This window comes from Hyperolius riggenbachi, chromosome 1 (genome assembly GCF_040937935.1).
Source record: "Hyperolius riggenbachi isolate aHypRig1 chromosome 1, aHypRig1.pri, whole genome shotgun sequence".
Taxonomy (NCBI): domain Eukaryota; kingdom Metazoa; phylum Chordata; class Amphibia; order Anura; family Hyperoliidae; genus Hyperolius; species Hyperolius riggenbachi.
The window spans coordinates 560,334,114-560,361,984 of NC_090646.1; the positions used below are offsets into that span (position 1 = coordinate 560,334,114).

The 27,871-nt window shown below is 43.1% G+C and overlaps 1 protein-coding gene across 1 annotated transcript in view; it reads right to left on the bottom strand.

Moving 5' to 3' along the window:
* Positions 1-27,871, bottom strand: part of RGMB (repulsive guidance molecule BMP co-receptor b) — a 67,772-nt gene that overhangs the window by 16,234 nt on the left and 23,667 nt on the right. The window contains exon 2 of the mRNA XM_068247481.1: positions 23,879-24,387. Coding sequence (XP_068103582.1) covers positions 23,879-24,387 — 509 coding nt within the window. The remainder of the gene's footprint in view (positions 1-23,878; positions 24,388-27,871) is intronic.

The following is a 27,871-nucleotide window of genomic DNA, read 5'->3' on the forward strand; positions in this document are numbered from 1 at the left end:
GACATGTCCGATTAAGTTGTGTAGGATCATTCTGATCCTCCTTGACTTTTGCGGGTACTACCACAATTGTGTAAATGATCATTAACATGAACATTCTTTTATGCTGTCGCACACAACATTTGTACAAACAGCACGCATATTTTGTTGCCCGGTGGATCGGGGAACAATTGTTCGTCGGTGGTGATCCCTGACACATTTGCCCATAATCTGCCAGTGGGTACTTCGCTTTAGCCTATGACTGGGTTTAGGCAGTCCAGCTTCCTGTCCCAGTGCTGGAGAGGATGGTAAACTATTTGCACTGAAGGCAAAACATCTATAAAAACAAACATCTGGGTGGTTTGTATTGAAGTTTCTGCACCATTAAGAAGATCTTTCTAACTTCCTTCTAAATACCAGACAGCAATGGTACTTACCAGATGTTCCTCCCCTCCCCCACTCTTTGTAAAAAGAAAAAAATGGCAGTAGTATTAATTTAATCTAAACCAAACAGAGAGACATTTTTCCACAGGCCAAGTGGGTGCAGCGGCCGTATATACACACACATGCCGGGAAAGAGAGGCTTTCCGTAAATAGAACTGTTACTTTGGCACATGAAGGAAACATTTTACTAATCTCTCATATTTGTCAGTTTAGCACCATTGATATTGCTATCTGCGTGGGGTTTAAGTGATTTCTTCAACTGACTGAGAAAGGAAAGACATAAAAATAAAGCACAGTGTTTACAAGGGAACAGAGAGGGAGAAAGTTTCGATTGAAAGACGTTAGAAAACACTGTGGAAAGTTTATGCAAAAGGTCTTAGACACAGATGAAAACGGCTGCAATCTCAGCACTCAAGTGTCGCTACAACATGACGGTAGCCCTATCTCTGCATTGGGATGTACACCGCTGATCAATATCACTACATTTTCCTCACCTTCCTAAAAACACAGTGATAAGAGGCAACTTCCCTTCAGCCTGTGATTACAAATAACAGCATACCAGTGTACCACAATAGTGTATCCAGCAAGACCCTTCCTTAATGCTGGGAATACACGGTTCGTTTGAAATTATCAATCGAGCCGCTGATGGCTCGATTGATAATTTCCGACTTGTCAGATACCCCGCCGAATCGATCCGGGCGGCCACGGGGACGCGCCGGCATTGAGCCGCTGGCTCGATTCCGGCGAATCATCGGCCCATGTATTCCAAGCATAAGGGCTAGATCACACTGAGGGCTTTGGGAAGTGTTTTGTGGATTGCTGGCAAAAAGTTTTTTTTTTTTTTTTTTTTTTAATTGTACAGGAAAGCGATTTAACCGCAAATCACTAGGGTTTTGAAAAACCACTAGTCCTATTGTAGTCTATGGCGGTGTTCTCACTGCCTCGATTGCGGGTGTTTTGCAATTATCACTAATCGCAAACACGTTACCTGCATCGGTTTGCTGGCGATTCTGGAGTGATCGCGATTAGCATGTATAGAATCATAATTGCTCCCAAAACGCTATTTTGTCCAGTGATTTTTCTGCGTTTATCGCGGATAAATCACGCCCGCAAAATGCTAGTGGTAATTGCTAGCGTTTTGAGATTCCTAGTGTGAATGAGCCCTAAGGAATGATTGTGTTTTGTGATTCTATAACATTGAAATGCAATCGCACCAAATATGCTGCATGCATCATCAGCAAATGGTTAATCACTGCACTTTAGCTACAATGTGAACACTACCATTGACTTGCATTAGCAGCAGCATTTTGGTGATTGCCAGTGATCAGGAAATCGCTGAAAAAAAATCGCCCAGTGTGAACTAGCCCTTATGCCTGGTACACACCATGCAATTTCCCATCAGATTGGTGGGGTGAATCAATTTCCAATTGTATTTTTGACCGATCGGATCTTTCAGAAATGATTGATTCGACCCAACAATCTGATGGGAAATGACATGGTGTGTACCAGGGCATTAGGGTTCCTCCACACTGCATGCACTTCGATCCAATTTTCAAAGCACATGCGGTTACCTATAAGAAGGGCACCATGATTAACATAGTAATCACGGTGTCCTGTACTGAGTGGTATGAACTGATTTTAACCTAATGGCAAAAGTAGTGCATGCTGCATTTTGCCTGCATTTGCGATTAGGTTAAATCAATGGGAGTGCATGCAAATGTAGTGCTGTGTAATGTGAAATATGATTTACCATTCGGAAAAGTTCCAGCTGTCTCTCCACGTCGTGAAATGCAATCCACGCATGCTGATCGAACCCATAAATCGCTGCGCACGAGCTGAAAAGCAGGATTGCAGCGCACCGCGATTTTCATGGTTACCCCTACTTGCACTATCTGCGCATGCAAACTTGCATCAAAACACATGGTATTAAAAGTATATGGGATAGTTTTGATACCGTGCAAAGTTTTTGCAGGTGTGAAAAAACAGCATGCAGCAATTTTCCAGATGTGGTTGCGTATGATAATATATTTACACGGAAAAAGCATGTGTAGTTAGGTGTAGGTTTTTTTCACTTGCAATTTTTAGACGAAACCCACAGAGAAGGATAGTGCCGAATGTAGATAGTAGGAAAGTGCACAACAAAAAAACCACCAAAAAACAGCATGTTTTTATTTATTTTTTTACTATGTGCGATTTGCCACCACAGTGGACATAAGGCTTTGATGTGAGAGAGAGTATTAGAGGTTTTACAGCTATCTTTGTCCCCACTGGTGAAGATTTGCCCTCATTTCTAGTTCCTGGTGAGTGAGGAACTAGGGAGTGAGAAGAATGTTCTCAGTGGAGACAGCAGAAAAAAACCTCTTTGATGTTATAATAACTTTACACTTTCCTAAAGTTGTATCTTACTATTTATGTATCCCCTGATTTTCACCTGAATTCCCTTTTTCTGGATAACTTCACCAAACTAAATCCAAAAGAAAAAAAAAAATACATAGTTTTAAACCTCTGTCACACTATTCAAAACTAAAAGGAAAAATTCTGACAGAAGTTTTACTTTAAAGTACGCCTAAAGGGAGAGGTATATGGAGGCTGCCATATTCATTTTCTTTTAAAGGGAAGGTCCAAGCAAAATAAAAAAATGAGTTTCACTTACCTGGGGCTTCTCCCAGCCCCATGCAGCCATCCTGTGCTCTCGTAGTCACTCACTGCTGCTCCAGTCCCCGGCTGGCAGCTTGCCGACCTCGGAGGTCGGCGGGACGCATTGCGTACATTTTTACGCATTCCCGCTAGTGCAGGAACATTAACACATACATTTTTACGCATTACTAGTTCAATGCGTAAATTTTTACGCATTGAACCAGTAATGCGTAAAAATGTATGTGTTAATGTTCCTGCACTAGCGGGAATGCGTAAAAATGTACGCAATGCGTCCTGCCGACCTCCGAGGTCAGCATGCTGCCAGCGGGGGACTGGAGCAGCAGTGAGTGACTACGACAGCACAGGATGGCTGCAGGGGGCTGGGAGAAGCCCCAGGTAAGTGAAACTCTTTTTTATTTTGCTTGAACCCTCCCTTTAAACAATACCAGTTGCCTGGTAATCCTGCTGATCATTCTGGAATCAGTGTCTGAATCGCACTCTAGAAACAAGCATGCAGCTAATCCAGTCAGACTACAGTCACAAACATCTGATTTGCATGCTTGTTTTGGATCTATGGCTAAAAGTATTAAAGGCATAGGATTAGCAGGATTGCTAGGTAAAGTGCATTATTTAAAAGAAACTACATAGGTCGTCCTGTTAACTCCAGATGTGCTTTACTAAATTGGGTTCCGGTCATCAATATCATCATACTTGAAAGATTGCCCACCGTCACCAGAAGGTGATCAACAGAAATTCTTCAGCAATATCAGCTGTGATGTTTTCATGTTCTCTGCCTCAGATTCCTTGTGTGGGGTTCCTGGGTAGGAATTCAGCCTCGTTTTGAAGATGGCCCCTTGCTGTACTACGCCTGCAAATACAGAACTATGCCCCCGTGGCCCCTCAATGATGGATGTGAGACACTTTTCCATACTTTCATTTCAGTATTAGAAAAAGGGAAAAAAGGATGATGCCTCATATGCAAAGGCCCATGATTTTCACAATATTATAAGCTCACAAGTTTCAGCACTGTAACGGAGCTCAGTGAAAGCAAATCCTATAACAAAGTTGTAGACATGTTGGCCCTGGTCATTAAATATCAGGAAATGTCTTCTCCATCTGGCCACGATTACCATACTGGAGAAGTGATCAACAAGTTCCAATGAATGTCTTTTTTCTGTAATTACTTACACATCACAATGGGGTTAGGAAGCCAGCTGTAAAGCCTAAGAACTGTTGTTTGCCAGGCTGATTAGAAAAAGCTCATTTTCTGCAATTAGAATCATTAGTAGGACATCTGTTCATATGTTACCATTAGCATTCCATGTAATGTAATCAGTCCATCAAGCAGGGAAAACTAAAATGGGGGGAGATACAGAGTGAGTGTGTGCGCGGACACACACACACACACACACACACACACACACACACACACACACACACACACACACACACACACACACACACACACACACACACACACACACACACACACACACACACACACACACACACACACACACACACACACACACACACCGAGTGTGAGAATAAGAGATGTAATAGATGTGTGAACAGTGGCTGCATAGTGCGTTTATAACTCACTAAAGCACAGTGCAGCCACACACCCACATTACTTGTCACAGTGGTAATAAAACTTGAAAACGAATGTCGAACTGTGTCATGTGGTTTACATAACCCATTCAGCTTTATGCAGGTTTAATTTCCATTAAAAAGTGGTTAAAAATTGGTTGCTGTTGGGTCTTGCCAACTAGTAAATAAAATCATGCTAAGGGTTTAAAAAACAAAAAACAAACAAACGTATTGCTCTGGAATATAAGAAAAACAAAAGTTTGCTTTCCTAAAACAGAAAGAATTTGCGATAATTCAGGTTAGAGTGAGCTTGAGATGTCTCCCAGGCACCACTGCTGAATATATGCAAATTAACCATTGTACCCTTAGAAGCTAAACACACCTCCAGAACCACTGGAATGCAATGATGTGTCAGCTTGTTAATGTGTACAGAGCCATAATAATCCAACATGCATACAGGCTGTTTCGGATTGTTTGATCCTCGTCAGTGCATGGCATGGATTAATTTGGCTCTATGGAGTAGGGCTTGTAAATCCGAGAGGCACAGACTAACCAGCAAGCTCATGGTGACCCAGAACTCATTGGGGTGTGTAAGGGACTACAATGGTCCTAAAAGCCCCCTTACTAAGATGTTAAGAAAAACAAAAGTTTGCTTTCCTAAAACAGAAAGAATTTGCGATAATTCAGGTTAGAGTGAGCTTGAGATGTCTCCCAGGCACCACTGCTGAATATATGCAAATTAACCATTGTAACCATAATTTGCATATATTCAGCAGTGGTGCCTGGGAGACATCTCAAGCTCACTCTAACCTGAATTATCGCAAATTCTTTCTGTTTTAGGAAAGCAAACTTTTGTTTTTCTTAACATCTTAGTAAGGGGGCTTTTAGGACCATTGTAGTCCCTTACACACCCCAATGAGTTCTGGGTCACCATGAGCTTGCTAGTTAGTCTGTGCCTCTCGGATTTACAAGCCCTACTCCATAGAGCCAAATTAATCCATGCCATGCACTGATGAGGATCAAACAATCCGAAACAGCCTGTATGCATGTTGGATTATTATGGCTCTGTACACATTAACAAGCTGACACATCATTGCATTCCAGCGGTTCTGGAGGTGTGTTTAGCTTCTAAGGGTACAATGGTTAATTTGCATATATTCAGCAGTGGTGCCTGGGAGACATCTCGAGCTCACTTTAACCTGAATTATCGCAAATTCTTTCTGTTTTAGGAAAGCAAACTTTTGTTTTTCTTAACATCTTAGTAAGGGGGCTTTTAGGACCATTGTAGTCCCTTACACACCCCAATGAGTTCTGGGTCACCATGAGCTTGCTGGTTAGTCTGTGCCTCTGGAATATAAGACGCACCTAGGTTTAGAGGGGAAAAAAAAAATGTATACAGTATATTCTAAACCTGGTGCGTCCATGTTCCAGGAGCGTCTTGTACATGTTCTCTCCCATTGTTTTCCTGTGTTCACTGTGTCCCTTCCTGTCCTCCTGTGTGTGTGTGTGTGTGTGTGTGTCATCCATACCTGCCACCCTGTGTGGTCCTCCTGCCCCATGTGTCCCCTCCTGTCCTGTATGTTTCCTCCAGCCCCCTGTGTGGTCCTCCAGTCCCCTTGTGTCCACTCCTGTCCTCCTGTGTGTCTTTGTCCCTTCCTGCCCCCCTTGTGTGCGTTTCCGTGTCCCCTTCAGCCCCATGTGTGGTCCTCCAGTACCTGTATCCCCTCCTGTGTGTATATCTGTGCCCCCTCCTGTGCATGTCCATGTCCTCTTCTGCCCCCCTCCCGTGTGTTCCTCCATTCCAGTCCCATCCTGTCCTCTGTCCATGCCCCCCCCCCCCCCCCCGCATGCCTCCACTCCCCCTTTGTAACAATTACGGCAGAGTAATTCACCTTCCTATGGATTCAAGTGCTGTGTGGTCCCCCGCCTCCAGCATGTCAGCACTACACCTGTAAAAGAAAAGTTAGCGGCAGAGTGGCTCACCTACCCAATGGCGGCGATCTGCAGACATCTCGCGTACCGCGCGTCTTTCCTAGTGACGGCTCCTGTTAATGACTCATTGAATCATTAACAGGCTCCTGTTAAAGAGACACTGAAGTATCTTAAAAATCAGCTTTTTATTACAAAACCCTGTGTAACATTACTGTCCTAACTAAAACGCCGCATCCCCGCGGCTGTAATCTAATTAAATCCCCCCTAACTTCCCCTCCCTCTTCTCTGCAAAATCCCCTCGCATCTATCAGTGGCAGATCTCCACCTCTCCCCCCACCCCTCTCAGTGAAGGAAGACTGAGAGGGGCGGGGGAGAGGCAGCGATCCGGGCTGAAAGACGCGCTGAGAGGCAGAGCTGCAGCTCATAGCTCTGCCTCTCACGGAAGCACTGCCCGGATTGCCCCCCCCCCCCCCGGCGAGTTTGGGGGGGATTTAGTTAGATTACAGCGGCAGGGATGCGGTGGTTTAGGTAGGGCAATAATGTGACACAGGATTTTGTAATAAAAAGAGGATTTTTAAGAGACTTCAGAGTCTCTTTAATGATTCAATTTCCCATGACTCAATGAGTCATTAACAGTAGCCATCACTAGGGGAAGCTGCGTGGCTCCCCCTAGTGACGGCGCCTGTTAAAGTGAACTGACCACATTCTCTTTCACTTGAATCCCTCCTGACATAGAATCTGCCATGTTCCCCCCTCCCCTTCTCACATTCCTTATTTACAGAAGTCAGAGATGCTATCTTGACACATTGACACACACACCCTGGCTTTGAAAAGACACTCCTAATTATTCACCCCCTTTGTTGATGAAAGGCTTTGTTTACCTCTTGGTAATTAGCGCAATAAAACAATTAGAGGTTCCTGAACTCTCTGCGGCTGGGGACGGTCGGCAGGCCTGCTCAAACAGGCCAATTTAACAACTTTGAATGTAAAATACAAGGTAAAATTAAAGTTTATTTTAATAATGAAACAGATAGTCGGCATACATTTTTCATGTGCTATAGAAATGTCCTGAGTGAAAAAAAGGTGCTCGGTTCACTTTAATGATTCAATGAGTCAAGGGGAAGCAGAGACATGCAGGGGGCAGGTGGACCACACAGGGGGACAAGGCAGGGAGCCCCCGACAATGCGGAAGATCGGCGGTTCGTATAGGCGGGCGTTCTGAAGTCGGGGATTCCCTGCCTTTGGAATATAAGACAATAAGACATGGGAACTTTTTCTCCCCATTTTTGGGGGAGAACAAGTGCACCTTATATTCTGAAAAATACAGTAAATACAGTAGGATCTCATAGTAAACTCTCATATAATAAACAGTCCTCAGGTCCCTGCAAATGTGTCTGTATAAATATACAATGTATGACCTACTCTGATATAGTAAACGTCTGATATAGTAAACTACTTTTCCTTGTCCGTTGGAGCTTACTATAAAGGGATTGTACTGTACTTACCCAAGCATCCTATAGCGGCTTCTCACGCCATCCTCCAGTCCCCCATTGCAGAGCACAGACCCCCAGATTACCAACAAGGGCCCTTCAGAATAATCACATCAGGCCGCACTCTTCTTCAGGCACGAGCTCCATGCTATTATGTGGGTGCAGCACGGCCCCACTGGTGCCAGAAGAGGGGTACAGCCCCAACAATGTTAAGCAGAGTCCCAGCGAGTGGGGAACCGGAGGACAGCATGGGAAGCCTTATGAGCATCCTTGGGCATTTACTATTAACTTTGTGACCCTTTGTGTACTAATTAAAGAATACACTGTCCCGAAGCTTCCTGCACCCCGGTGCCCCCACATTGTTTTCCCGCTTTTTCACTGCCCCCCCCCCCATAGTATGTCAGCAGTGCCACTCACCATGCCTCAGTCTCTCAAAGTCTCAGCTTCCCAGTGTACCCCACAAAGGCACAATTCATTAAGCTTTTCTTCTGCCTTCAGTAAGGATTTAGAGTTATTTTTCTTACTATCACCTTGGTCATGAAAATTTAGTATTCACTTAGTGATTTACCATATGCAACCCAGTCTAACTGCACTATGAACAGCAACGGTCCTTTTCTTTTACCTCTGCCACAGACTTTGCAATCCACGGATTCTGATTTCTGAAGTTTCACAACACTGTCTCTTTGCTACAAGCTTCTCTAATCTACTCCAGGGGCTTTGGTGTATAGAGTAGCTCCAGTGCAGTAAGGGTCATCGCCTCCAGGAACTGCATAGAGGCCCCACAGCCCTTCAATATAGCTAAGCCAGGTAGTTGCTGAAGAGCAGATTAGAGGAAGACATTAGCAGCAAGCTGGAAGCATTGTAAAGTTATTCTATGGCACAGTGGCGAAATGGGCAGCATGGTGGTGTATTGGATCGCACTCTTGTCCTGCAGCGCCGAGTCCCCGGTTTGAATCCCATCTGCATGAAGTTTCTATGTTCTCACAGTTGGGTTTCCTCCAACACCCCAAAAACATACAAAAAAAAGTTAGTTGGCTTCACACTAAAATTGTCCCTAGACTACGATGGACATAGGACTATGGTAGAGATTAGATTGTTAGCCTCCCTGAGGGACAGTTAGACTATTCGCTTGTCTGCGCTGTACACATATAATAATAATAATAATAATAATAATAATAATAATAATAATAATAAATAGTCTGCAAGACCACTCAACTACAGACCAGTCAACAGAGACCAACCCAATCCACAGCTGGACCCACTGCATGATTAAGTAGCCCAGACTGCCTGCCCCAGGTTGACGGTCAGAATAGCCATATCAAAATCTAGGAAATTGCAAGATAATTCTACAATTGCACTTTACCAGCAACATTCCTGACTGCCCACATACCAGGGAATAATTAACAACAAGCTTTGGTTGCCCAAAGGTTTTGTTTTTTTTAGTGGCCGAGTGTCCAGGTAACCAGAATTAGTCATTTCCTGAGGGAAGGCCTCTTTTAGCTCTGCACTTGGCTACATAAAACTACAGCAATCCTGAGGGTAAAATTATTTTTATATAGAGGACTGCCTGAACTTCAGCTCAGGGCAAACAGCAAATCACCACAGTGGCTGAACAGCTTTACAAATAAGTGTATTTTGCTGACAGTCCAGTGAGAAACATAACCTGACTTTTCTCCTGGTCACTGGGCAATCCCAAAAAGATCAGGACTGATTAAACAGTAGACAACAGCAGTACACAGATGAGTCATCAGTGTGATCTCTTTTCCTATACAGATGCAGACTTTTGGTGTGGGATGAAGCTTTCTCCAGTCAGCAGTGGCCCAACAAAGCCTCACAGCAGCCAGAGATCAAGAGGTGTGCCTCAGACATTTGACTGACTGTGACAAGGGCCCATGAAAGTATCATCTGGCCCGGAAGATCTGCTTCTAACTTGGAGAAGTTAAAGAGATACTGAAGCGGAAAAAAATATATGATATAATGAATTGGTTGTGTACTATGAATAATTGCTAGAAGATTAGCAGCAAAGAAAATATTCTCATTTTTATTTTCAGGTATATAGTGTTTTTCTAACCTTGCATCATTCTATAATATGTGCAGATTACACAACACTCAGCATTCAAAATGATTCTTTCAGAGCAGTCTGTGAACTAATGACCTCTCCTCTGGCAGAGAAAAAGTAAAAATTAACTAACAGTTAAGATAAGAAAAGTCAGATAACAGCCCTCTCCACGACTTTGAAAGTCATAGAGCTTAATGGCTTTTTTGTATAGAGATAACAACTGGAGTTTCTTAACTTTTCCTGTACTGGAAACAATTAGACTGATGTATCTGATCTTAATGTTTTATTTCTTAGCTGTACTACACATACAAATCATAATATCATTTTTTTTTTCGCTTCAGTGTCTCTTTAAATACAAAACAAAAACATAAAAGTCCTACCTTCTCCCTCTTTTTTTTTCCTTATTGCACGGCAGCCCTAATTTTCAGTGGGAGTGTTAGTTTTGTATACAGATATGCTTTGATATTATGCCTTCATTTCAGTGGCAGACTTGCACACAACAAAGGCAGCATAAACACACACACACACACACACACACACACACACACACACACACACACACACACACACACACACACACACACACACACACACACACACACACACACACACACACACACACACACACACACACACACACACACACACACACACACACACACACACACACACACACACACACACACACACACACACACACACACACACACACACACACACACACACACACACACACACACACACACTTCCTATCATGCACTGAATGCATTTCCGCTTTTATGTGCTGTGGATGGAATGGATTTGATTTTGTGTTCAAACACGTCATAAAAGCAATGCTTGAATGCATCCTTAATTGCAGCTTGTCTATAAATTACTCTCAGGCAAAAGATCAATACATTCAAGTATTCTGCAATTCAATTTCCTCTATGCCAACCAAATGGATTGGCTTTCGTTACAATCAGCTAATTAAGAGACTTTAAAGATGGCTATTCCACTATGCAAATAAAGCATATTATAGAACATAAAGGCACCTAAAGATACCTACATACACCATACAATATGCATTTGATGTGACAGTGGCTGTTAGCAGGACAAACTAATCGTTCCAATAGATGCCTTCGATTAATAAATTACATCATGTCCGAATCGCCGTTTGATTGTTTTCTGCTCGATTTCTCATAGAAGAGAATGCAAAAAAAGATAAGAAAACCGAGCGGAAGATAAGAGTATCGAGCAGAGAATCGAATGGTAAATCTATCGTGCGGTGAAATTACCTCAAAAACCGCATCGTGTGTTCCCAGCGTTACATAAGCAAAGCCAGTAATAATGACATTGAATTGGTATTTTGGCATGCTTTTAAAGAGGAACTCCAGTGAAAGTAATGTAGTAAAAAAAGTGCTTCATTTTTTACCATAATTATGTATAAATGATTTAGTCAGTGTTTGCTCATTGTAAAATCTTTCCTCTCCCAGATTCACATTCTGACATGTATTACATGGTGACATTGTTACTGTGGGCAGGTTATGTAGCTGCTCCTAGCTGTTTTGGCTGTTAGAGACAGCTGTAAACAGCTAATTCCTGTCTGTGAACCTTGTTACATTGTGGCAGTTTGCCCAGAGTACCACAGTACTCAGAGCTTCTTGTGGGAGGGGTTTCAGCACAAAATCAGTCATACAGCGCCCCCTGATGGTCTGTTTGTGAAAATCATATTTCTCATGTAAAAATGGGTATCAGCTACTGATTGGGATAAAGTTCAATTCTAGGTTGGAGTTTCTCTTTAAACCCTTATGCCAGGCAGGTACCAGGTAGCAATACCTTATATTTCCATAATCTTTGCCATTCAGTTAAAAGATCACTATAGGGAAAAAAGAAAGCAGTTAAAATCAGACAGAACGGACAGGTTTTTGACTAGTCCATCTCCTCATGAGGCATTCCCAGGGTTTTATTTGTTTTCAAAAGCATTTCCTGAATGGCAATTGCTAAGTCTAACTACCAAAATGGTAATATATAAGCCAGCCTTCCTTCTTGCTTGCACACTATTTTGGCAGTTAGACATAGCAACCTGCCATTTAGGAAATGCTGTTCGACACAAAAAAACCCTGAGAATCCCCATTAGGGGATGGACTAGTCCAAAACCTGTCAGTCCACTATGCCTAGGGAGCTATAATTAGTCAACAGCTGATACCCAATCCCCTGTGTAAAGATGGACAGCAAAGGAAGCAGACTGCATCCAACATGGATGTCTTTTCTTTGGTTTGGATGGGCAAGTGTTATATTCACCTCTCCCAGTTTCTGGGATGTCTTCATCTGCACATTACTGAGCTATAGACTGCAGCCCTCCATATCAGGGCCCTCTGCCATGTCCATAGAGTTCCTGCAAGAGGACATTAGGTCAGGAACTGGTACAGGCTGCACGGTACAACTGAGCCACTGATGCGTGGCTTTTCCCTCTGAACAAGCGGCTCCATGCTACTGCGTGGGGTGGGCTGCCGTGGCAGTGAAGAAGAGGGTCCCAGCAGTGGTGGGCTGCAGGAGGATTGGAGAAGCCTCTGGACTATCATAAAGGCTTCCTTCCTCCTTCTGAGGTAAGTATCTTAAGTGAGCAACTATATAGGACAAAATGACTGAGGATTCTGGGTAATCTTCTGACCAGAAAACACAGTTCTAGCATAGAACCTCCTACACCTCACTGACCTAAACCACATACAAAAATCATGTAACCCATAGATCTCAAATTCTACAAATAAGCCTCTGTCACAGGAAGGTGACATTTCATCATTTGATCCATTTCAGATTGATAATCCTGTTTATTATAAATGCCTGCACAATGTTAATTTGACTTTACAACCAGCGACTTGTAACATTTCCAGGGACCAATGAGGCAGCAGATGGTCTGTGGTGATAGGAACAATTAACTGGCAAACCTCCCAATAAAGGGTTAACATTAAGCAAATTAGCAGCACAAAGTACCTCATTAAATCAAGAGATGAACCAAACATACAACGTCAACACAAATAGCGATGGCATAGCAGGCTAAACATTTCAAGGGGAATATGCATATAAATTACATATGTGTGTGGAAACAAAGGATTAAGGAGGGCACAGTCATTATTTGTGAGGATACAATTTTGTAGCAAAGTCTCAATTTTCACTGTGTCCCTGTTGGAAGCTTTCCTGCTTTGGTCTCCAGAGCTTCTCCATTTTCACGGTGCTGCAAATAGTACGCAGCAGTAATATCACTAATTAGAAGATAGTGTTATCTGCAGACTAGGGAGATGGAAACAGGCTATGAGTGAGGTACTCAGAGGTAAAAAGAGAACCCGTATACAGCAGCTCAAAATGATGCAGAGAGAAACAAAAACATGCACAAGTCACATCTAGAGGAAAAAAAAAATCTAAAAGCATTAGACTCTTAACGTTTCACTGCAATACTGATATTTATGGTTCGTTTTGCCGGATCACAAAAACTGGCAGTCAAACAGACCCTATGTTATTAATAAATCTGTATGTCAGTCAGCAAAGGATCCAATGCAAAAGCATCTGACCAGTATGACTTTTACGGACAGCGGTGTATTTCTTACAGATGACTGTGGTAGAAGTGCATCTATGCCGGACTCCAATCGGAGCACAACGCATCACCGGAGCGAACACTGCACCGTACAATATGGTTGGCTGTTGGTGATCCAACTCGATGTAAACCAAACCTTAAAGGGAACCTTAACTGAACGGGGGGTAAAGAGTTTTACTTACCTGGGGCTATTACCAGCCCCCTGCAGCAGTCCTGTGCCCTCGGCGCCGCTCTGGAATCCTCTGGTCCCCCGCTGTCACTTAGTTTCGTTTTTGACGACTCACCAGTCGCCGGCCGCAATGCGTATTATTGGACGCATTCACCAATGCAATTAGCGCTATTGCGGACCGCAACGCGTACAAAAATACGCGTTGCCGCATATCTACGCGTGCGGAATGCGGCAATGCGTATTTTTCTACGCATTGCGGTCCGCAATAGCGCTAATTGCATTGGTGAATGCGTCCAATAATACGCATGGCGGCCGGCGACTGGTGAGTCGTCAAAAACGAAACTAAGTGACAGCGGGGGACCAGAGGATTCCAGAGCGGCGCCGAGGGCACAGGACTGCTGCAGGGGGCTGGTAATAGCCCCAGGTAAGTGAAACTCTTTACCCCCCGTTCAGTTAAGGTTCCCTTTAAAGTGCACCTGAGATCTCGAGAATGGAAGCATTTATACTTACCTGGGGCTTCCTTCAGCTCCCATTGGGTAGTGGGCTCCCTCACCATCCTCCCGGTCCGCTCCAATACTCCACTGGCTGGCCCGGGAAATTGCTCAGTCTTTCTAAGCCGCACTTTACTGCACATGCTCTGTCCGGCCGCATGCTCCGATTGCACTCCCGTATCCTGACGAGTTCTGCACTAAGTTAGTACTACACAGACACAGAATGCTCCTGGCCGTGGTAGTGCAGCCATGCTGCCCGTGCAGAGTACAGTGCGACTGAGCACTTTAACAGGCTGCCAAGCAGAGGAACGAAGCGGCTCGTGAGGATGGCAAGGGAGACCCCGGTCTAATGTGGGCTGGAGGAATCTCCAGGTAAGTATAAATGTTACCATTCCCAAGGTCTCAGGTTTGCTTAAAAGGTGCAAGGCCAATTGAGTAGTGCACGACAAGAGTTTCCAGGGTAAGGTAGAGGACAATGCACTTGGCCATAAAGTATCTCAAGCCAAAAATATTCATACAAATGAATACTGATCTCAGTGGAAGGAAGCCTCTGGATAGACCACAAGCTTCCTGGATCCGGCACTGGGACCCCCTAAACCTTCGAAAGGTCTCGTCAAATGTGCGAAAATGGCCGCACTGCACAGGCGTTATGTTAATCAACACCAGCATTTTCAGTCTACTTAAGGGTATCATCAATCCATCCCTTCCTTTTATTTATTTATTGTATTTATAAAGCGCCAACATATTACGCAGCGCTGAACATTAATTTAGGTTACAGACAATATTTAGGGGTGACATTCCTTTATCTAACCATCTGTATAAAACAATCCTGTAAAGAGCTGTGTACTTAACAGTCCGGGCAGCACTCTTTTCTGTCAGGTGGCACTCCAGGCCACTGCTAGGATTGTCTAAAGGAAAAAGCAGCCATGTGAGCAGAGTATCATTATGCTTTAGCTGCATTCCACTGCAACATCCTGAGTGGCCACACGGAGTAACGAATTAAAATCTGTGAAAATGCTCTTGGGAAAAAAAACACCCAGGGAAATTCTCCTCCCGTTTCACAGGAAGGTCTGTAGTACAGATATTCCACTGGGCAGGTCACATGACCATTTTTAAACACAAATAAGGCTTGGTGCCTATAAAATTTATAGAGAGCTGCGTGCTGGTGACAGATACATTTTACAGCTGAGCCAGGCTACCGTTCCTATCTGAAAGCTGGATAAAGCTGTGAAACACTTGGCATAAACGGCACTAAAACACACAGATGCCCACAAAGTGAAACATGCAAAGAAGTACATTGTAACAACATGCCTGTTTGCTAAACACAATGCCCAAGTCAGCCAAAGCAGACAGATGCCGCAGTTTACACATAACACACACCTTGCGAGGGCTGCGTGCCCACTCAGCATGAATGCACCATTCAGCTCTCACAAAGAGAGACTTGAAGAAAATACATGTTATTAGCTGCCACGGAGTCTAACCCCTTCCTCACCAGATTGTTATATAACAGATTACTCCGATGAAAGATTAAAAACTCCAACACACAATTTTCCCTGAACTAAAACCTGAACAGTTTCTCTGGAGAAAAACTGAAGTTTAGCATAAAGGATCACATTAAGCAGAACACATGCCAGGTTAATAATGGACAACACAAGCAAGAGTTGGGAGCCAGGGCTATGGAGGAGTCGGTACAAAAATCATTAAATGCAGACTCCTCAGTTGATAAAACCACCAACCCCAACTCCAGGTACCCAAAATTGCCCCGACTCCAAAGCCCTGGTTGGAACCGCTTGTTTTTATTGTGGTTTGCATCACCGTAGGGACAGCTCTCTTCAGAAGGAATCAAGAGCGATAAATTCTAAAGTTTTAGGCTAGGTTTACAGGAGCTAGTCTAGTTGAAACCTCATAGACCAATGGCTGCTTGTGCCAATTTGGTCGCGACCTCTAATTTTTAAGAAATAGGGGAACTAGCAGGACACTAACACTAAACCACTAATGCTAAAATTGCACACTTGACCGTCGCCCGCAGCCTTCGGCAATTGGGCTTAGCAATCGCCTCCACTTGCGCAACTTTACTAATCCTATTTAGTTGATGGCATGGATGTTTGATGCCAGGTCCCCCATTCCTTACAAATTAGTAGTCACGACCAAATTACCATCAGCAGGAAGCAGCAGTGGGTGGTCCTCAACAAAACTGGTAGCGTTTTACATTAAGGAAGGTAGGATAGAAAGGTGCTGGCACTGCAGCTAAGGGTGCAGGGAGGGTTGCAGGGGTGCAGACTAGGTATCCGGTGCGATGCAGATAGACCAGTGTGCTCAGGCTCAGATTGAAAAATGGGGGAGAAACCGAGAGCCCAATATGGTGCAGTATGTTAATATGGAGAGATCTGCTGTGAATAAATGAGATGATTATACTCACAAGGGTGGGTCGCCACAAAGGCAACCACTGGACAGGTCGGCGGGGAGGTTTAAAAAGTCGCTCTCTGTAGATAGGAGAAAATGGGGGTACACCCCTCCACCAAGGGTGGACTAGATAATATTGAAATACGATAACAGAGGCACCAAGCAGAATAAAATTTGTTAAAATTGTTAAAAAGGGGGAAGTGGGTGGACTCACCTCCCTTCTGAAAAAAAGTCCAGACAATGGACAGGTTACTTACAGTCTAAATGAACCAGGTAGAGCGCTTCTACCTGGTTCATTACCTGATTTTGCACCCTCCAAAAATAGTTTGCCTGAAGAAGTGGGACTGTTACTGGTGAAACTCGTTGCACTTTTGGAATTACTATTAAATGTTACTTTAGACTGTAAGTAACCTGTCCATTGTCCGGACTTTTTTTCAGAAGGGAGGTGAGTCCACCCACTTCCCTCTTTTTAACAATTTTAACTAATTTTATTCTGCTTGGCACCTCTTATCGTATTTCAATATCAGGCTCAGATAGACATCATATGCAGGCGGAGGAAAAGATGAGAAATGCCGGCACTGCTGTAAAACTGCTTGTTTATTCATAACACAGGGTGCAACATCGTGGACTCAAATTTCATGCATATTGAGAACTAACATACCGGTTTGCTGGTAAAGCTGTGTGGTGGGTCTGGGGGATGAAAGTCTTACGGCCGTTTTGCGCAGATGCGCTTCTACGGAGGCAGCCTCCGTAGAAACGGCCGTAAGGCTCTCATCCCACAGCATCCACCGCACAGCTTTACCAGCAAACCGGTATGTTCGTTCTCAATATGCATGAAATTTTGAGTCCACGATGTTGCACCCTGTGTTATGAAAAAACAAGCAGTTTACAGCAGTGCCGGCATTTCTCATCTTTTCCTCCGCCTGCATACCACCGTTTTACATTAAGCCAAGTTCCCAATATGGACAGTCACAGTAGATGTCACAACAGACATGTCACAGATAGCATGCCATCCAGGGCTGTAGAGTCGGAGTGGTTTCATAAACTGAGGAGTCTGATAATTTTTGTACCAAATCCACAGCCCTGGCAAGTATTAGACTAAAGAGTCAGAGTCGAGGAGTCGGAGCTATTTTGGGTACCTGGAGTCAGATTCAGTGGTTTCCTAAAATGAGAAATCAGAGTTGGATGATTTTTTTACCGACTCCACAGCCCTGATGCCATCTATGACACATCTGTGTTCCGTGCGGTATCCAGAGAAGTTGTGAAAATCTAGACTTTGCGCTCTGTTACTGCAATGTACATAAGGTGCAAACAGATCCACAAGGTAACATAGGATCAGTTGACGTGTTGCTTAGGATCTGCTGACATGTCTGATGCTTAAAATCTGCTATCTGGACATCAGGTCTGTTTAGCACTATGTGTAATCCACTCCCGTCCTACCTAGGCTCAGATTACTGATAATCAGGTCTGATTTCCATACACTAAGTCACGTACAGTGGTGTGAAAAACTATTTGCCCCCTTCCTGATTTCTTATCCTTTTGCATGTTTGTCAAACTTAAATGTTTCAGCTCATCAAAAACCGTTAACTATTAGTCACAGATAACATAACTGAACACAAAATGCAGTTTTAAATGATGGTTTTTATTATTTAGTGAGGAAAAAAAACTCCAAACCTACATGGCCCTGTGTAAAAAAGAATTTGCCCCCTGAACCTAATAACTGGTTGGGCCACCCAATAACTGCAATCAAGCGTTTGCAATAACTTGCAATGAGTCTTTTACAGCGCTCTGGAAGAATTTTGGCCCACTCATCTTTGCAGAATTGTTGTAAATTCAGCTTTATTTGAGGGTTTTCTAGCATGAACCGCCTTTTTAAGGTCATGCCACAACATCTCAATAGGATTCAGGTGAGGACTTTGACTAGGCCACTCCAAAGTCTTCATTTTGTTTTTCTTTAGCCATTCAGAGGTGGATTTGCTGGTGTGTTTTGGGTCATTGTCCTGCTGCAGCACCCAAGATCGCTTCAGCTTGAGTTGATGAACAGATGGCCGGACATTCTCCTTCAGGATTTTTTGGTAGACAGTAGAATTCATGGTTCCATCTATCACAGTAAGCCTTTAAGGTCCTGAAGCAGCAAAACAACCCCAGACCATCACACTACCACCACCATATTTTACTGTTGGTATGATGTTCTTTTGCTGAAATGCTGTGTTACTTCTACGCCAGATGTAACGGGACACGCACCTTCCAAAAAGTTCAACTTTTGTCTCGTCTGTCCACAAGGTATTTTCCCAAAAGTCTTGGCAATCATTGAGATGTTTTTTTTAGAAAAATTGAGATGAGCCTTAATGTTCTTTTTGCTTAAAAGTGGTTTGCTCCTTGGATATCTGCCATGCAGGCCGTTTTTTCCCAGTCTCTTTCTTATGGTGGAGTCGTGAACACTGACCAAAATTGAGGCAAGTGAGGCCTGCAGTTCTTTAGATGTTGTCCTGGGGTCTTTTGTGACCTCTCGGATGAGTTTTCTCTGCGCTCTTGGGGTAATTTTGGTCGGCCGGCCACTCCTGGGAAGGTTCATCACTGTTCCATGTTTTTGCCATTTGTGGATAATGGCTCTCACTGTGGTTCACTGGAGTCCCAAAGATTTAGAAATGGCTTTATAACCTTTACCAGACTGATAGATCTCAATTACTTTTGTTCTCATTTGTTCCTGAATTTCTTTGGATCTTGGCATGATGTCTAGCTTTTGAGGTGCTTTTGGTCTACTTCTCTGTGACAGATAGCTCCTATTTAAGTGATTTTTTTTGATTGAAACAGGTGTGGCAGTAATCAAGCCGGCTGTGACTACAGAAATTGAACTCAGGTGTGATAAACCACAGTTAAGTTATTTTTTAACAAGGGGGGCAATCACTTTTTCACACAGGGCCATGTAGATTTGGAGGTTTTTTTCCTCACTAAATAATAAAAATCGTCATTTAAAACTGCATTTTGTGTTCAATTATGTTATCTTTGACTAATAGTTAACGGTTTTTGATGAGCAGAAACATTTAAGTGCGACAAACATGCAAAAGAATAAGAAATCAGGAAGGGGGCAAATAGTTTTTCACATCACTGTATATGTGAAACATATACAGACCATTAGCCAAAGCATAACCTCCAGAGCCTGGAGGAACAAGCGCCAATGTGAAGGCAGTTGTAGGCCTGAAGGCTGGAAGGACCTGGCTGCTGCAGAAAAGGCTACAGTGCAGACCATTTTTTCCTTCCTTTTTTTTTTCTGAAGTAATAAAACTGAAAAATAGCTGTGGTCAAAGCAACAGACTGATGCACACGCAAAACACTTTACTGCAAAGTATCTGTGCGAGAAACTAGTCATAATGATTAAAAATAGTGTCATTCTTATTTGGAAATAACAGCAAATGCTTAGCAACAGATCTCTGCCATCTAAACAGAACCTGCTGTAATAATTTTCAGAAAAATGTTAAGCACGAGACATCGTAAAGATCTATTTATGTGCATCTAGCGTAAAGTTCAGCTCTCCAGCGAGTCAGGCACATGTGACAGGTTTATATGGATCTTTTATCTGTGAAAGGTGTTGTCTTTTTGTAAACAAGCTCATCTGCAGAATGATATGCCATATATAACTTGAAGACCTGAACTTCATTCAGAATGTAATAGAAACTTGATTAACCCTTTTGGGACTGGACAACTCTGGCCCTTTAACCACTTTACCCCCGCGCGTACGTATTTCTCCGCCCCTTTTTCCATCCTTTAAAAACCAAGGACGGAGAAACACGTACTTTCCGCGTTCCCGACGCTGCCCGCGCTCCCGCTCGTAAACACGCCGCCCGCCGCTAGTAAAACCGCCGCCGCCCGCTCGCCCAGAGATCAATGAACGGGAAAATCCATTCCCATTCGTTGACCTAAGCCCCGCAATGATCAGCTGCTCTCCTATGGGCAGCGCGATCATTGTGAGAAAAAACTCACGTGTCCAGCCTCCTTATTCTTCCTCCAAGCTTCCGGAAGGAAGCTTGGAGGTCGCATTAAAACAAAAAGTTACTGTGGCCATCTTGTGGCCAAATAGTAAACTACACCCTACACATTTTTCACATACAAATAAATGACTTTTACACATAAAATTAACTCATTACCTCCCACACTCCCCATTTTTTTTTTTTTTTTGTAATTAAAAAAAAATTAAAAAATTTACAATTAAAAAAAATACATAAATAGTTACCTTAGGGACTGAACTTTTTAAATATTTATGTCAAGAGGGTATAACACTGTTACTTTATAAACTATGGGCTTGTAATTAGGGATGGACGCAAAACTGAAAAAAATGCACCTTTATTTCCAAATAAAATATTGGCGCCAAACATTGTGATAGGGACATAATTTAAATGGTTTTATAACCGGGACAAAAGGGCAAATACGTTTCATGGGTTTTAATTACAGTAGCATGCATTATTTAAAAACTATAATGGCCGAAAAGGGAAAAATAATTATTTTTTTCCCCACATTTTTCCTATTTTCCCATTAAAAACACATTTAGAAAAAAATAATTCTTGCCATAATGTCCCACCTAAAGAAAGCCTAATTGGTGGCGAAAAAAACAAGATATAGTTCATTTCATTGCGATAAGTAATAATAAAGTTATAGACGAATGAATGGAAGGAGCGCTGAAAGGTGAAAATTGCTCTGGTGGTCAGGGGGTAAAACCCCTCAGTGGCGAAGTGGTTAAGTACCAGAGCCATCCTTTCCCTTATGTGCTCTGTGATTACTATGATTGGATCACAGTAATCACGGGGTCAGGAGCCAATTAAATTGTCTCATGCCCAAGATAGGGAAGCTCTGTTGTCACTGAGAAAGCAGAGGGAGCGGGTGCAGGGATGGAACAGCGGCACGAACAGCAAGGACAGTTAGGGCCCTTTTCCACTAGCAGTCGCTAGCGTTCGCGCTGAACGCTAGCGATTGCTGAATCGCAATTCCGCCGTTTTCCCGACGTTTGCGGCCGCGATTTTGCTATGCTATGCACTGCATAGCAAAATCGCGGCAAAAGTCGCTCCGCGGCGCGATCGCGATCAAGTAAAAAACGAATCGCGGTAGTGGAAATGACCTACCGCGATTCCTATGTTAAAAAGCAAACCGTAGCGATTGTAAAATCGCTAGCGGTTTGCGGTTTTGCGATTCAGCTAGCGCAAACGCGCTAGTGGAAAAGGGCCCTAAGTGCGCGGTGGTGATTAGTTGGAATCTACGCACTGTCAGAGACAAACAGGCCACCAGCAGTACATAGATTCACAGTACGTCGGTCTGGAAAAGGTTACATGAAAAATATTTTGTTTTTCAGATTTCATTTTATAGTGGTATATAAATATATTCTACATACTCTGAAATAATTTAAAATTCTGAAAACGAAAATAATATTTGTGTAAAACATGTAACAGCGGCAAAACAAAAAATCTGACTTTGGCCATTGACTTCAGTAGAGCCTCTGTACATATTGCGCGTATACAGCGCCACAAAATATGTTGGCGCTTTATAAATCAATAACAACATTACTGCATTGAACAAGCAAATTATGTAACCTACTGACCATAAGTAATTTTTAAGTAAACCAAGCACCATTTTTAGCACCCAGAACATCTCAATAGCACTTTAAAAATGCATGCCAACAGTGTGGCTCATTATAAAGCCTCATATGATATGCTATCTTCACACCTTCCCCTGGATAAATAATGGGTAGCTAGAAGGGGACGGGGGAACATGGCAGCTCTTAGGCCAAACTGCAGAAAAAAAAAGTGTGGTGCTTTGTTCCCTTAAATCAGGGTTAGTGCGAAAATATGTTTGCAATAAATTACAATTTCTTTCTGCATTCACAATGCAAACTCCAAATCCAAGAAACTTAGAATTCATTCGGAATAGCATGCAGAATTTTGTTGGATTCAGAGTTCTTCCATTCTGTGCATCCCTAGTCACTGGCCTACTCTCTGGACAATGAATCAGATTCCTTGACTGTCCAACAAGTAGACACGTGAAAAAGTGCCACATTTCTGGACCCCCAGCATGGCAGCAGCCATGTAAATGACAAGACTGGATGAACACGTACTTACCGTATGTTAAATTTATCGGATCACAGATGTATGTTGTTGACTAACTGACAGGACATCTTCGGAACCACTTAATCTAACTAGCCAATAATCAGCCTAATATGTGTACGGTCACTTCACCCGGTTACAATGATTAGAATTCTAACAACGCAACTGTACACACACACTCGCGCGCGCTCTCTCTCTATACATGGAGAGGGTCCATCTGTATGATGATCAGTGTAATTAATAAGACAGACTACCCAGATACCCAGAAGTGAAGCTAAATAGAATGTTGCCTTCTTAAAAAAGAAAGTATTTGCAACAGTTCAGCTTTAAGTGCGCAAGTGTGATTTCCCACGATTCATCACTCCCGAATATGCAAATCCTCTCTATGCCCCTGGAAGCCAGGCTTACATCCAGAAGAGCTAGTGGATAATGAGTTTGTAGCTTCTAAATTTTACAGAGCCAATCAATCCAACAAGCAGACAGTCTTTCAGAGCTTTGTTCCTCATAAGTGTTTAGTAATTTCACCCTCTGGATGAAACAGACAACTTATGGTACTGTATGTTGGTTATCACAGAGTACACGTGTCCCAGTTGTGTTTCCCCAAGCATGGCAGTGCAGAAAGGGGAAACATAAGATCTGGAGTCCAAAGATAATTCTCTGTCCACATTTGTGTAGGTCATTAGCTCACAAGCAAATTTAATGCAAATTGTATGCAGTATGGAGTTGGACCAATCAGAACTTGCAGAAAGTGCCTTTGTTTTGTCCAATTCCTAGCTGCATAAAATTTGCTTTAAATCTGTGTGCAAGCTGAAATAATTAGCATCTTATTGACTGACCATCTCTAGTCACTCATACCACCAGTCTAAAAAGACTACGCCGGCTATACAGTATTATGCGGTGGAAAGCAAGCAGGAAAATAAAAAGCCATACATGCAAACCACTTTATGCAACTAAGTGTCACCTGTAATAGGGCTCGTCCCATACAAAGGCCACCTCTCACAATATGAAAGCTGGTGGCAGTCATAATTACCTTGTTGGTTGCCGTTGCACTGGATCCAGGGACCACGGGCACGTTGGTCACTTGAACAGACAAGTAGTTATTGTCTATAAGTGGCCATGCTCCCTCCACCTTGCAAGTCTGAAAATGGTCTTTAAAAGTTCTCAGGTGAGGGTCCCCAAACAAGCCACAAAAGAGGTAATTGGGCTGCACCTGCTCTCCTGCCCTCAGTTCTCGTGCGGCCACCCTACTGTGGAAATTGCAGAGATCATTGGAAAACTCCGGGTTTGTAGATGAAGTCGGCCCATCCTTGGAACAGTTCCTCTGACTCATCAGGTCGCTGATGCCCAGCACAGCAGAATGGTACACTAGGTTTCCACGGCAAGCTTTGGAAGTCCTATGTGTGCAGCCAGCATAGGCTCGCAATGCCTTACAAAACTCAGAGTCAAAGCCATCGCTTCCTGTATTTAGGTGTGAGGTTAGCGAAACAAAGTCCGTCGTGCACTTCTGAATGCGGCACTGCGTCTGCTGCTGACTGTACCCTGTATAAAAGAACCAAAAAAACATTAAAAACCATGAAAACCTGAAACATTACATTTATTTATGTATGACTGGTCAATAATGCAGAGGATTATGCTTATCTTATGCACCACATACACATATTCTGGTGCATTAAAGCCATCTTTCTGGTTGCTTCTGAATGCCACTGACAGACTTTCCAAAATGGCTACCAGCACCTTCCAGTCACATGAGCTCTGGGATAGGTCACAGGATGCCAATGCCTTCCCAGGTTTCTCAAAAGTGGCGAGAAAGCTTCGGCATTAGATGTAGGCAGGGAGGTGATCACTGCTGGTGGTGCACACAGGTCACATGCTGCTGAGAAGTAGTGTCAACATGTAAAGAAGAGAAGATGAGGCACTGTGCCTTAAATACGTTTATTAATTAGTGGGGCATTCATTACAGCGGTGGTTAAGTGACAGGCCAAGTCAATTAACCCCCCCCCATTACTAAACCTCTGTATTGAATGCCCAACTGACAAATAAAGGTGTTTAAAGGCACAGTGCCTCATCTTCTCTACGCCTTCTCAGGTCTGTTGTTACCAGCAAAGGTGGGTGTATATTACCATGTTGGTGGGCGGGGTTATTTTGGGAGGGACCTCTTGGCTATCACATTATCATGAATAGAGAGGCTTTTGTTCTCAATCAAAAAGGCTTGGTCAGGTGAAGCACTGCAAAAGATGGTCTATAAACTTTCCCGCTTCACTGTTTTTGTGCATTAGGACAATTCATACAAAAGCAAAGCACAAATGGTACCAATCATTTTCCCCTATGAAAGCACAGCCAACACTTTTCAGTGGTGCTATTCCCAGTACGTGCGATTTGAGAATCAGTTTTTGAAAAGGCACTGTAGGTGAGTTTTTATGTCAGTTTTCAGCTCAGCACCCCTGAATAACCTGGAAAACTGGACAACACAGCACTGCTTTGTGATCTTTCATCTTTTTTTGGGTGCATATAGGGAGCATGAAGCCTGAAAGTACAAGAAAGCATAGACTTTATATGTATTCACAGAAAAAACTAACAATATTCACAAGCAAATAACTTAGTTTTTTTTTTTTTTAAAGAGCCAGATACTTACCTAAGGAGAGGGAAGGCTCTGAGTACTAGAGCCTTCTCGCTCCTCTTTCTCTCTCTTTTTTTTAAAGTTTTCCCATTTGCTTAAAAACAAAGTATTTGGGATTAAGTTGTCTAGATAGTGAGAGGTTTCTATGCCCGATACAAAACTGCTGCTGTTTAGGGTTTAGCTTCCTTGGGTTAAAATGGCGAAACACACAGTTGTGTTCTCTTCTCTGTCCCAGGCAGCTTCCTCATACAGCAACTAGTGACATCACCCCCATTAACCTCTACAGAGGTCACAAGGGGGAAGCATTTTCAAAAATGAACATGGTGCGAATAAGGCCAGAAGTTTATGTAAGGCATTGGGGAAACAATTATTGCACAAAGAAACAGACATTCCTTTCCGTCTAGGCCTAGATCCATCACTATGCCAGATTGGCAACGCGTACGGTTTAAGTGGACTTGATGTACATTTTTTTTATTGGTTGATTTGTTCCTTGATCAAGGATTGGTTGTGTCTGTCTGTATGCGTTTGTTTGTTTTCTGTATCTATTGGTGTCCGCTGAAGCGTTTACATTTTTGACAAAGGACAGTAAGTGAGATCTGATTTGGGAGGGGTTTGGGTTTTTCATATTTTTGTCATGTCGCATTGCTCACTAGTGAAAAATGAAGCTGCATGTCATTGTGTTCATCAGCATTGTTCCCCTCCTCTGTGTGGCTCTTTCCCAGTCTATGTGTCCCGTGTCTCTCTCTTGCCCCCTTTGTCTCTTCTGTTCCCCCAAGCTGCTGCAATGTTGGACATGCGTACGAGAGTCGTCGGCGTGGGAGACTTGGGCACAGGATACAGCCAGTATATAGCTGATCCTGCTGCTGCACAAGTCCCGGCCATGTTAAATAGTAATCCCCCTCCAGGCCGCCATGGATGGTGGGGAATGAAATAATTTGGCTTCCAGCAATTGCTGGAGGCCAAATTATTGCATTTTAAATGTAACTTCAGCTCCGTCTGATGGCGCCGAAGTTACTTCCTGTGCGCTGCTATAGCCGTAATTCTTATTATGGCCTATGGTGGCGCCGGCTGCGCCCAACTCTCCTGCGCTGGATTCACTGTGTTCGCTGGACATACCTTCCAGCAGGAGTCCAGTGATGCCCAGCTATCCACTTTGCCTCCTGCAGGCTCTAATGCACGGCATACTCCCTGTATATTATGTGACACAGGAACCAGTAAGTATGCCGTGCACATGAGTCAGCAGATGGCAAGAGAGGACGGACAGCGTTGCACTGGTACTGAAGGTATGACAAACACTGCGATGCTGCGGGCCGCACGCCCCCGGACTTTGGGTAAGTTCAAAGCTGTTACTTTAACCTTTCCAATGCGAAAATGATGTAATCACAGAAACTGCTGCTTAGACAATTCTGAACTTGTGATCTTGGTATTGCGATTTCGGTTTAAATTCGATTTATCTTTTAGGCATAGACAGCAAAGTATCTATCAACATTCCCGGTTATTCGCCTTCACCGTTTTGGGAAAAAGGTTTGTGTTTAGGCCCACTGTGAACCTAGCATAACTCACACTGCCCCTTTTTTTTTTTCAACAGATACAATGATTTTGTCCATCCATTTTCTTATAAAATCGATAAAAACAATGAGAACGATCAAACACCAATCATGGGTGCCTTCTCAAGGTTTCCATCAAATTCAACTTCTAAAGTCCTGAAACTTTTGTACGGCATGTGATGGCGATACCCTCTCTTCAGCTGTTTGTATTCTTCAAGGACAAATGGATTCTGCCACGCACAATGGCAGCAGAGGCATTTGTGGAAACACCTGTTCCTCACAAATCAGTGCTTGTCAGAAAGACGTCTATCCATGTCAATTCCTGAGAAATTAATGTGGCTGGCTAAAACTGTGTGACATTTCTGAGGAGAGCCTGGCTCACTCAAGTGCTCTTGGGCTACAAGTTAGGCTAGGTTTCCATTGTAGTGTGAAATGTTTGCGTCCCAAAAAGTTGTATGCGATTTTTCTGATTGGCAAAAAAAAAAAAAAAAAATTTGCATGTGAATTTGTATGTTTTATGCAAATTTTTGTACGTGAGAATTCGCATTACTTAAATTTGGCATAATCTACCTACTAACAGCTTAGTCATGACTGCTGACAACTTCATGTAACCATGGATTTAATGCAAATTTTCACACCACTGACGCAAAAATTTGTGTTGCTATCCGAAGCCATTGCAAAGCATAATACGCGAATTGCAGTCCATACGTGTAAAATATCCCCCCAAAAAATGAAGCAGGACCTCAGATTTTTTCCTGCATGTGAACATTTACAAAAATTCGCATAAAATGGAAACGACCCCCTTCACTACCATTTGTTGCTAAACTAATGCACACTGGTATTTGTTAAAAGGAAATAA